Source organism: Doryrhamphus excisus, linkage group LG21 (genome assembly GCF_037039965.1).
Source record: "Doryrhamphus excisus strain RoL-2023G ecotype Guam linkage group LG21, RoL_Dexc_Guam_v1.1, whole genome shotgun sequence".
NCBI classification, from domain to species: domain Eukaryota; kingdom Metazoa; phylum Chordata; class Actinopteri; order Syngnathiformes; family Syngnathidae; genus Doryrhamphus; species Doryrhamphus excisus.
The window spans coordinates 6,334,159-6,346,855 of record NC_136377.1 but is presented as its reverse complement, the minus strand read 5'-3'; the positions used below and the strand labels follow the sequence as shown (position 1 = coordinate 6,346,855).

The 12,697-nt window shown below is 38.2% G+C and overlaps 1 protein-coding gene across 2 annotated transcripts; it reads right to left on the bottom strand.

The window, feature by feature from the left end:
- Positions 1 to 5,475: 5,475 nt before the first annotated feature.
- msantd2 (Myb/SANT DNA binding domain containing 2) lies at positions 5,476 to 11,366 on the bottom strand. Of its 2 annotated transcripts, none has more exons than XM_058087123.2 (4): positions 10,775 to 11,366; positions 9,341 to 9,596; positions 8,082 to 8,145; positions 5,476 to 7,990 (listed from the first exon to the last, which is right to left on the bottom strand). In XM_058087123.2, the coding sequence occupies exons 1-4, from the start codon at positions 11,204 to 11,206 to the stop codon at positions 7,117 to 7,119; spliced, it is 1,626 nt and encodes a 541-aa protein (XP_057943106.2). In that variant the 5' UTR covers positions 11,207 to 11,366; the 3' UTR covers positions 5,476 to 7,116. The 2 variants fall into 2 exon arrangements, with proteins under 2 accessions (XP_057943106.2, XP_078643923.1); XM_078787797.1 differs by having other exon boundaries at positions 10,873 to 11,001.
- Between the last annotated feature and the right edge of the window lie 1,331 nt (positions 11,367 to 12,697).

The window sequence follows — 12,697 nt, the reverse complement described above, 5'->3', positions numbered from 1 at the left end:
GAGAGAACCTCAGGTTGAGCGCTGTCAAGCTACCCCCGATATTTTATACTATATCCTGTTTCAAAATAATATACCCCTTTCCGGAGAATCGCGTCTATTTCATGAAGCTTTTATATTGAAAAGACACTGATAACGCATCCGTAAATTCTTCTGGCTTGATTAAAATAAGCGTCAAGTGCAACAGCAGTTAATTTCAACCACAACGGAATCAAAATGTTATGACTAATTATTCACATTAAATGAATGTGATGGAACCAGATGATACAAAAATAATAAACCATACAAAATGACGTGAATCACAGACACAAACAATACTGTATATAATCTGTTTCCTCCTCCCATGGTGACTTGATGTTAGCCCTCGTTAGCCTACTTTGTTATTTTGCTACTTTGCCTTTTTTATGTGATTTCTCTCTTTGTGAGCTGATCTTTTGGATTCAGCTTGACGTGAATTCCCCAGGTGAACCCCCACTAATGTCAAAATGGACAGACCTGTGGTCAGACCTCTTTTACTTCCTTAATCTAAAGGCTGCCCTGTTTGCCTCCACAGCAGAGTTGATGCTAATGCAGGAGGATTGTACAATTATGAAGGGTGAACTCGGGTTATTCTTGTGAATGAAATGTAAGGAAGCAGCGTGTCGTCTGCTTGAATGTAATATTTGTTTTTCTGCAGGAAAAAGCATTCAGAGGTATTTCAAACCCACCTGTTTTTATTCTGCAATTGTTTATGTGAATTACATATATTTAACAGAGCAAAAAAATCCACACAAAACATTAAATGTTATCAATGAATTTGTTTTTAATTGATAAAAATTAAAATTATATTGATCAGGATAGAAAAAGTTGCGCCTCTCATCCAAGCAGGCTTCATCAGTTCATGCTCTATGACTAGATAGGACAGCTCCAGACTCAAAACTATAGATGTCCGATCAAGAATATTGGCATTCATCCAGATCATTGTATCATCAGGGCATGGAATCGATTACAGGTTGGCTTAAAATATGTTTCACCTCTCATTTGAGTAGGTGTCACAAGTTAATGCTCAATGACTAGATAGGACAGCTCTAGACTCAAGACTATAGTTGTCTGATCTGGAATATTGGCATTCATCCAGGTCATTATATCCTCAGGGCATGGAATCGATTACAGTTTGCCTTTAAAGACATTTCCCCTCTCACCATTGAGACTTGAGACGCAAATGGACTTCATGCTCAATGACTAGATAGGACAGCTTTCGATTCAATACTGCAGTTGTCCTACTTAGATTATTGTTATTTATCTAGGCCATTCTATTCTCAAGGTAGTGAATCAATGGAAACTGGACACCATGCTCAATGACTAGATAGGACAGCTTTCGATTCAAGACTGCAGTTGTCCTACTTAGATTATTGTTATTTATCTTGGCCATTCTACCCTTAAGGCATTGAATCCATCACAAATGGACTTCATGCTCAATGACTAGATAGGACAGCTTTCGATTCAATACTGCAGTTGTCCTATCTAGATAATTAGTTATTCATCTAGGCCATTCTATTCTCAAGGAAGTTAATCAATGGAAACTGGACACCATGCTCAATGACTAGATAGGACAGCTTTGGATTCAAGACTGCAGTTGTCCTATATAGATTATTGTTATTTATCTAGGTCATTCTACCCTTGAGGCATTGAATCCATTGCAACTGAACTCCATGGTCAATGACTAGATAGGACAGCTTTCGATTCAAGACTGCAATTGTACTATCTAGATAATTAGTTAGTCATCTAGCCATTCTATTCTTAAGGCAGTGAATCAATGGAAACTGGACACCATGCTCAATGACTAGATAGGACAGCTTTCAATTCAAGACTGCAGTTGTCCTATCTAGATTATTGTTATTTATTTAGGTCATTCTAACCTAGAGGCATTGAATCCATCGCAACAGGACTTCATGCTCAATGACTGGACAGGACAGCGTTCAACTCATGACTGCAGTTGTCCTACTTAGATTATTGTTATTTATCTTGGCTATTCTACCCTTAAGGCATTGAATCCATCCCAACTGGACTTCATGCTCAATGACTAGATAGAACAGCTTTCGATTCAATACTGCAGTTGTCCTAGCTAGATAATTGTTATTTTTTTGGTCATTCTATCCTCAAGGCATTGAATCGACTGAAACTGGAATTAATGCTCAATGACTAGATAGGACAGTTCCAGACTCTGACTATATTTTTTATCTGGATTAAACCAATGATCCCCACTGTGTTGGCTTCCCAGGCTCCCTAAAATGAATGCTTGCTGCTAACCATGAGGACAATAATGAAATAATGAATAATTAGATATTCTCCAGCCACATACTCGTCCAAACAGTGTAAGAAGCATCTTTAGAGACTGGAGAGGGAACAGCCTATCCAGGGAGTTCATTACCAGGGTGATAAAAATGATGAGTGTAACAGTCTTTGGTATTTCTCTTGATGAGAAATCTTTCAAGAAAGAGGGCTCGTGCTCGTATAAAGGTATTTGAAAAAGATCTGTCAACAGAATGTTCTCTCAATTACAAGTGGATGTTGTGAATGTGTGTCCCCTGCTTAACCCCACGATGAACACTCAAACTTCGTGCAAGTGCAACAGTAAAGTTTTTATTTTGAGTTCAAGTTCCTTACCTGAAGTACCGTTCTCATTTCTCCCAAGCAATGGCAGCGCTTTGCTTCTGCACACATCTTTGTCTGTAAGGTTAAGTGTTCAAAAATAGGTGCACCGCACCTTGACGCGGGGCCAGGAGGCCCTGTGTGGCACCGTAGGTGATGAGCCATGTCCAGAATCGCGTGGCTGTTGGCCCCTGAGCTCTCCGCTTCCACGTTGAATGCCTCGTCTTTTCACATACTAATTAGCAAAGTAAACCGGACACCATGCTCAACGACTAGATAGGGCAGCTTTCGGTTCAAGACTGCAGTTGTCCTATTTCGATTATTGTTATTTATCTAGGGGTCATTCTACCCTCGAGGCATTGAATCCATTGCAACAGGACTTCATGCTCAATGACTAGATAGGACAGCTTTCGGTTCAAGACTGTAGTTGTCCTGTTTAGATTATTGTTATTTATGTAGGGGTCATTCTACCCTCGAGGCATTGAATCCATCGCAACAGGACTTCATGCTCAATGACTAGATAGGACAGCTTTCGGTTCAAGACTGTAGTTGTCCTGTTTAGATTATTGTTATTTATGTAGGGGTCATTCTACCCTCGAGGCATTGAATCCATCACAACTGGACTTCATGCTCAATGACCAGATAGGACAGCTTTCAATTCAAGACTGCAATTGTCCTATCTAGATAATTAGTTATTCATCCAGGCCATTCTATTCTCAAGGTAGTGAATCAATGGAAACTGGACACCTAGCTCAATGACTGGATAGGACAGCTTTCGGTTCAAGACTGCAGTTGTCCTATTTAGATTGTTGTTATTTATCTAGGGGTCATTCTACCCTCGAGGCATTGAATCCATCGCAACTGGACTTCATGCTCAATGACTAGATAGGACAGCTTTCAATTCAAGACTGCAATTATCCTATCTAGATAATTAGTTATTCATCTAGGCCATTCTATTCTCAAGGTAGTGAATCAATGGAAACTGGACACCATGCTCAATGACTGGATAGGACAGCTTGTGAAAAGACAACTGCAGTCTTTTCACATACTAATTATTAATTACATGTAACATATTTATATGAATATATTATAACCCCGGTTTGAGGGACTCTTCTACACATACAAAAGGTGTGTTGAAAGTCTGGACATATGTACGTATTTTTAATAGGCATAGAATATAAGATTTTTTTTTAATGAATAATTATATTGCGGCTAAATACTGATCTTTTTTGTTAATTTAACAAATTAAAAATATACAATACACATAAAATTACATAAAAAATTCAATTAATACATAAAAATATGTATAAATGTATATAGTAAATCTTTATAGTATCCACACTTTAGGGACAGCCAGTATGAATACTTGTCTATCTGTCAGCATCAACAATTGGGACACTTCAGCCACTAGTTACATGTGTTTAATAACAGCTCTCTATTGCCACCCCGCGGCCATACCCATAAACTACAACCACACATGTTCAGCAGTGAAGATGTAAGGTCAATGCCACAGTACTAAGTACACTTTGAAGAGTCTTCATCATTTAATAGCAGTGAAACAAAATTACTGTTCATGTAAGCATACCATCACTGGGTGATGAAAGATGAAAAAATGTCCTGCTTATTATTTGGTTTGCCGTTTATTACAGATTAAAAAAAAAAAAGAACAAGGCATAAACCAGTGGAATTGTAAACACCATACATTTAATGTACTGTATACCAAAACAGATAAACATCGCAAGTTTTCAAAAGCTGGAATGCTTAATATTTATATTATATTTTGTTATTTTTAATACAAGGTACATTTTATATACTGTGTATTTATATATACTGTATTTCCTTTATGTATATATACATATATATACACACACAGTACAAAGACAATAGATATATATTATTCTCTCTTATATATTCTTGTGCAGTGTACTGGCACAAAAGTCCCAAATAGTGTTGATAAAGGCATCCTTTATATTACCGGTCTATAGGTGACTTACTGTATACCATTCTGTGGTTGGGAGAGATGACATCATCATATCATTTGCCATGACAACATGTGCAGGAAAAGCCAAACAAATACAAACAATGTTGTATGCGCGGAAAGATGATTTCAGAGCGTTTTTAAAGATGCGTAAAAAACATATGAATCAACAATCAATTCCACAGAGTTGACCAAATTCTCAAAAATTAAAACATTTGTAATCGTCTGTGAAAGTGTAGTTGAAAAAAAAATGCATTACCACTTCCACAATAACTTATAACTGGAATAAACACACTGTACTCAGAATTTAACCCAGTAACCACGAAAGACTGATACGTTGACAGACTGCCTAGCAACTCCTATACAGTGTATGCCCACATATTAGCAATATTTGACACCCCGCATGGTCTCATCTTTGATCAAATATTATTTTTGGATTTGGGGGGGGAAACTCACCATTTTTTTTTTGCTTCTAATCTCAACAATTAGGCCGTATTGTGGAACAAAACCTTTCATTTGCAACACAAAGTGGTAAAAAAAAAACAACTTCCCACTTGGGGAGGTGTTCTTCAGATGCAGTGACTCAGCTTGACCCAAAAACCTAACTCACTCACGGTGCAACAAAAAAGTAACACAATATAAATGCGCCTCACAGACAACACGGGTATCGCGATAAACGCTTACACAGTAAGATACATTCTAAACTACACTATGTTATATATTATTTACAACCCGCAAGGCATGCTGGGAAGCCCGCAACCACACTTCCCCGGTATTACGTTAGCATGCCTTGTGGGTTATAAATAATATGTAACATAGTGTAGTTTAGCATGTATCGTACTGTGTAAGCGTTTATTGCAATACCCGCGTTGTCTGCCAGATGCATTTATATTGTGTTACTTTTGGTTGCACCGTGAGTGAGGTAGGTTTTTGCATTTATGAATTGTTTTGCATTCATGTTAGTGTGTAAGCATATATTTTAATGTGTTTCGCTTGTTACTTAGTTTTGGTTGCACCGTGAGTAAGGTAGGTTTTTGAATTTATGAATTGTTTTGCATTCATGTTCATGTGCAAGCGTAGATTTTAATGTGTTTCGCTTGTTACTTAGTTTTGGTTGCACCGTGAGTAAGGTAGGTTTTTGCATTTATGAATTGTTTTGCATTCATGTTAGCGTGCAAGCGTATATTTTAATGTGTTTCACTTGTTACTTAGTTTTGGTTGCACCGTGAGTAAGGTAGGTTTTTGCATTTATGAATTGTTTTGCATTCATGTTAGCGTGCAAGCGTATATTTTAATGTGTTTCACTTGTTACTTAGTTTTGGTTGCACCGTGAGTAAGGTAGGTTTTTGCATTTCTGAATTGTTTTGCATTCATGTTAGTGTGCAAGCGTATATTTTAATGTGTTTCGCTTGTTACTTAGTTTTGGTTGCACCGTGAGTAAGGTAGGTTTTTGAATTTACGAATTGTTTTGCATTCATGTTAGTGCGTAAGCGTATATTTTAATGTGTGTTCACTTGTTACTTAGTTTTGGTTGCACCGTGAGTAAGGTAGGTTTGTGCATTTACTAATTGTTTTGCATTCATGTTAGTGCGTAAGCGTATATTTAATGTGTGTTCACTTGTTACTTAGTTTTGGTTGCACCGTGAGAAAGGTAGGTTTTTGCATTTATGAATTGTTTTGCATTCATGTTAGCGTGTAAGCATATATTTTAATGTGTTTCAATTGTTACTTAGTTTTGGTTGCACCGTGAGCGAGGGCTGTGTTGAAACATCTACCATTTTCTATGCCGTTTATCCTCGTTAGGGTTGCGGGGGCATGCTGGAGCCTATCCCAGGACTGATCGCTAGCCAATTGTAAGGCATATATAGACATATATTGGTTTGTGTTAGTGTTTATGAGAGTCTTGTTTTCTGGAATTGCTGGTGGTGTACCGTACTGTACTGTACCGTACCGTACATTTTAAAAGGTCCACAGTTGGTCAGTCATGTTAAAGGCAGTCGTAGAATAAATGTGATATTTTATGGTCCCTTTGTTGCCTTTGTTCGCCGAGGTAGACGGATGTATATTGAAGTTAGCCACCCCGGCAACCGCACAGACACACGCATTCATTTTCACGCAACAAGCAGCAGACATTGTAGTGATTGACATTCTTTAACACTTTGAATAATTTCCTGTTTTTCATCAAAAACTAATGTAACCTTATTGTGCATGATTGTAGATTTAGTGATTTAAGAGATAATCGCAAACGATTAATCCAGTCACGGGGGGGGGAGTAACTTTGCTGCTTCAGTGTTCATGTTTCTCGGTTACACATCCGTTTATTTGTACCGATAGTGCTCTCATTTCGGTCGCGGTTATCGGATCGCCTAAACCAGCTGTTATCGGTTTCTCAGTGACGGACAACATGCCGGAAATATCTCCCAGGAACCAGGATAAAACTCGTGAAAAATAGCAAACCGAAGCAGCAAAGTTAGTGCCAAAAAAAAAAAAAACGCCACAAATGTTACGTTTCAATCCTTGTTGTTGTACTTCAAAGAATAACCAACAGCAGTTTCCAGGCACTCCACTAAGGACCCCGCAGACAGGAAGTCCAAATCCACCTCTATGAATTTGATGTAAATGGCCAAACACTGAGCGGCGGCGTCGCCTTCCACTGAGTCTTGGCAGTTCTCTTGAAGGAAGCAAGTCACAGAAGAGGGCTCACCGTGGACGTAGTGTTTGCCGGAACCTTGGAAATGCTGGAATACGCATTGTTGTATGGTCCTATCTTCAGCGATGCCAAGGTAGCAGTAAGTGACTGGAGTCTCTGTGATGTCACAATCGCCTGATCCTTCTCCATCTGCCCAGTTCTCCGAGTCACACTGAGGTAAGGTACAGTTTTTAATATCAACCTGGTTAGATGTCCGACTTGATGACGGTGCCTCAAAACCAATAGCGTAAAGTCCATATGCTTTGGGTATGTCCCCCGGTAGGAGGTAGTGGTATGTTCCAATGCTACACACTGCTTCCCTGGACAGCGCCACCGGGATCCAGTCCACCTCCATATGCAGCTCAAGACAGCGCGCCTCGCTGATGGTAATGTCCAGGAACTTATAGTACACATTTTTCCAGTTCATCTTTTGAACTTTGGTCATAATAATTTTGCCCTCGGGCTTCTCTGGGTTGAAATATTCTCGTAGCCTCTTTCCCAACGGCGCCTGCGAGCTGATCTCAGCGTAATGGTAGCGCACGTCCTCTCGCCAGCGAGTGTTATAACCAATTCCGAAAATGGCCAGTTTGTTGGAGAGGTGCAGCCGTGAAAACTCAGTCCAAGTCTGAAAGTGTTCCCATTTCAGCTGCACAGAATCTAGGATACGTATCAGCGTCTGCATCACGTCGGTTTTTCTGGGGTTAAAAAATAAAAAAATAGCTGAAATCGGTGCGATTTGTTCACAAACTAACTTCAACGACAATGCAAAAGTTATACTTCACTTACTGGGTTTTCTCCGATAGCTCAGCTTGAATCAGAAGAGCTTTGTTTCTAGGCATCGGTACTTTTTCTAGACATAACAAAACACATGAGAGTTCTTGTTTTTAAAACACTTACGTCCTAATGAAAAGTATTGATATATCACTATATTGGCAGTTACTATGGTAACCATTATGTCATTGTATGGTCATATCACCTCATACTTCGGTATGTGACCAAGAAATAAAAATAAAATAAAAAAATAAAATATAAAAATATAAATAATTAATAAAATAAATTAAAAAAACAAACTTAATTTTTTAATTTCATTAAAAAATTCTTTTTTATTTAAATTATATTAAAAAAGCAGGAAGTGAACAAATGTAACAGTTAATTCATTCATTTTCTACCGCTTTGTCCTCACAAGGGTCTCGGGGGTGGGGCGGGGTACACGCTGGACTGGTGGCCAGCCAGCCAATCACAGGGCACATATAGACAAACAACCATTCACACTCACATTCATACCTATGGACAATTTGGAGTCGCCAATTAACCTAGCATGTTTTTGGAATGTGGGAGGAAACCGGAGTACCCAGAGAAAACCCACACAGAGATGGCCGAGGGTGGAATTGAACTCGGGTCTCCTAGCTGCATGAAGTCAGCTATAAAGTGTCTGACATCCTAAGAGTAAAAAAAAAAAATCTCCTCCCATTCTGTGTGGAAGTGGTAAATATAGTGTATATATAAAATTCATTAATTCATTCACTTTCTACCGTTTATCTTCACGAGGGTCGCGGGGGGTGCTGGAGCCTATCCCAGCTGTCTTCGGGCGAGAGGCGGGGTACTGGACTGGTGGCCAGCCAGCCAATCACAGGGCACATATAGACAAACAACCATTCACACTCACATTCATACCTATGGACAATTTGGAGTCGTCAATTAACCTAGCATGTTTTTGGAATGTGGGAGGAAACCGGAGTGCCCGGAGAAAACCCACGCATACACGGGGAGAACATGCAAACTCCACACAGAGATATGGCCGAGGGTGGAATTGAACCCTGGTCTCCCAGCTGTGAGGTCTGCACGCTAACCACTAGACCAAATGTAACAGTTACTGATTGTAAAAGTACCAGATGGAGGGGTAGGATTTAATAAGCTTTGCTTCTTCCTACTCCTTTTGGACATGTGGAACTGTGAACTGATTATGTGATGCATTCAATTGTAATCTGATGCATGTTCAAATGAAATTAAACCATTACCATTACCATAACTGACCAAACACTTACCAGCATCTATGTCTCCCTCGTGGAAAGCAGAATCTAACACCTGGTTGCACCAATCCTCTTGGGAGAAATCTTCCAAGGTGCTGCCATCAGACTCCATGTCCTGGTACAGTCCACTACTGTTGATCAGGACTGGGGCACAAGTCTGGGAGTCCCAGCCTCCCTGACCAAATACCTTTTCCAGCTGCTCTATGGTGTAGCTGCTCTTCCTTTTGCCGATGCCATGTTCCTTCACACGGCTGTAGCAGCGTCGAAGTGTCTGTGTGGACCAGGGGGAGGACAAAAGGACATCCAACTGTAACTTCGACATACACACACATTGTATTGCAGGTGATGAAGCAGACACAAGAGAAGAACAGAAAGAAACACAATAATGTGTCACTTCAGTGTTTCCCACAAATTTACTTTTGAGGATTTTTATTTAGACCAGAGGCGTCCAAAGTGCGGCCCACAGCAGTTTTTTTTTTTTTGGCCCGAGGCACATTCTAAAAACACTATATTGACAGTTACTATGGTACCCATTACCCATTATTGTCATTGTATGGTCATATCACAAAAATAAAATGAAAAAAATTATAAAATTTATTTTATGATTATATAACAATAATTTATAATTATGATTATGTGATGCATTCAATTGTAATCTGATGCATGTTCAAATGAAATAAAACCATTACCATTACCATAAAAATCAGGTTCCAAGCAGTAATTTCATTATACAACTAACTATTGTATAATTTGTACTATTATTAATTTTAATTTAATTAAAAAAATTACAAAATAAAATACTAATAATTGTATATTATTATAAAAAATCTGAATAATGAGATAATTTTTAAGAAGTTAAAAACGTATTTTATTCAATTTTTTCCAGGCTTTTTGCAGGGCCATATAATAAGATATTGCGTGCCGAATCTGGCCCCCGGATCTTAACTTTGACACCTGTGGTATAGGACATGGTAACAGTTACTGATTGTAAAAGTACCAGATGGAGGGGTAGGATTTAATAAGCTTTGCTTCTTCCTACTCCTTTCGGACATGTGGAACTGTGAACTGATTATGTGATGCATTCAATTGTAATCCAATGCATGTTCAAATGAAATAAAACCATTACCATTAAACTATACTTTACTAAAAATTAAATAAAAAATTGAATTAAAAAAAAAATTAAAATCACCACTAAATTTACAAAAATAAAGTACAAATATTAAGGTGGAAAACTTGCATTCTGATAATAAAATTATAATTTATATTGGCAAAATAGAAGTAATGGTACAAGACAACATTGTAATTAGGTATCATCATGCTAGGCCATTGTAAACAGATGTGCTTTTATGAGGCTGTCATCCTTCCACATGTATTGTTAACATATTATGACACTACGGGAGCTGATGACGAACGTCTGCGGGGCTTGAGTGCCTGCATAGCCGTATGTACCTTCATCCTCTCCCGGCACTGAGACGGGGTCCTCTCGTAGCCCAGCTCCGACAAGGCTCTGGACACCCGCTCGTACATGGCAGGACCGGGGGCCTTACCGGTGAACATGGTCCCCGCGACCTCCAACTGCTGCATCTTGGCCTCCGTTAGCCGCTCGTTGCCCCACACCGCTATGAGGGCGTTTGTTTCGGACGGCGTCCACGACATCCCCCGGCAAGCCGTGTAACTGTTGGTGGAGGAGGAGGCCACTGTCCGGCCGGCAGCCCCGGAACCCACGTTCAAAGGAGAGAAGCGGTTGGGCGTGGAGGGGTTAGAGTGGTATTGATTACTGTCACTCAAATCTTCCGACTCCGGGGATGGCGCCTCGGTTTTCGGTATCTTCAACGGCGTTGACAATTCTGGCGATTGGTCTGTTTTGCTGGACGCCGCCATGTTGCCTCTGTTGCTACGGTTGGTGGGCGGGAAGTCGGGGTGGGTGGATCGATACAAACGTCAACACTATCGATACCATGAGTAATGTGGCGACGATGTGATAATTTTCAGTTTTCCTGTGTTTTTATTTTCCCTTTTTTAAATTATGTTGTTCTTATTGTTACATTGTTTGTATTCTCATATATCAGTTATCTTTTTAACTGATTTCATTTTGCTCAATGTGTTATTGTTTAATTGTTCACAAATAAGGTTGATTAAAATATATATTTTTGTTAAAAAAAATACATTAACAATAAACGCAAAATCACAAAAATCATTCAAAGATATTGTCAATTTTCAAGTAATCTGTATCAATATCTTTATCCGCAATACTGGCCCTTTATTTACTTGGTATTGAGGAAAAAGCCGTAGAAAATGAATGAATGAATGAATGGATCATACAAAAAAAAAACGGCAAAAGTGTTTTTATTATAATATATATTTATATTATTATATTTATTACAGATATCCCTCGCCACTTGGGGAATTTGAGTTTGAATTCACTCTTTTTTTCAAAACAAATAAATTAATTTATTTATTAATTAAGATGAAAGATAAATTAATTAATTGAATAATTAATTTAATACATTTAACACATTAATTAATTTATTATTAATTAATATATATATCTATATTATTATATTTAAGATGTATTTCGCCACTTGGGGAATTTGAGTTTGAATTCACTCTTTTTTTCAAAATGAATTGATTAATTAAGATGAAAGATACATTAATTAATTTAATAAATAAATTAATTTATTATTATTAATTAACAATAAGTGATTGCTGACTATGGGCTATTATTAGTTTAAGTTAACTAGAAAAAGAAACTAAGAAAAAATAAGTAAGTAAATGTAAGGCATTCAGAGGTGTCAGTACTGTTACATATGTGTTTATATTATGTCTTATTTAAGTTGGTCTTATTTTCCGTTTTTATGGCTACTATACTGGGTAATATTGAGTGTCAATGTGACTATAGGGGTGCTATTTCATATCTAGAGGGCTCTAATTGTCTTTAAAAACGTATTTAGAGCTTCATAAACAGGTTTTAAATTCTCTAAATAAGAAAATATTCATTTTTTAAACAAGGAATCTTAAATTCATATATCACAGCTGGGTCTGGAACCAATTTATGTTATGATTTGGCATTGTTGAGAAAATAAAAGTAAAAATTTTAAGTAAATGAACTTCTTCAACTCACAATTGAGACTTTCTAACGCCTGAAACTCCTCTCATCATGGCTGCCCGACATAGCCACTGAATACTGTCATCACAGGGCAGCCAATGAGACCTTTTATTGGATTTTTCAGTATATAATTGGTACTTTGACTCTCCAGTTGATGCCTTGTGTCATTGTTTACTTCATCATTCTTGTGACAATGCCTGATTTTCCTTCCTTCGGGGACTACTATCCACCTCTGCCTGCTCTGCCATCTGTCCAGTTTTTGGCTT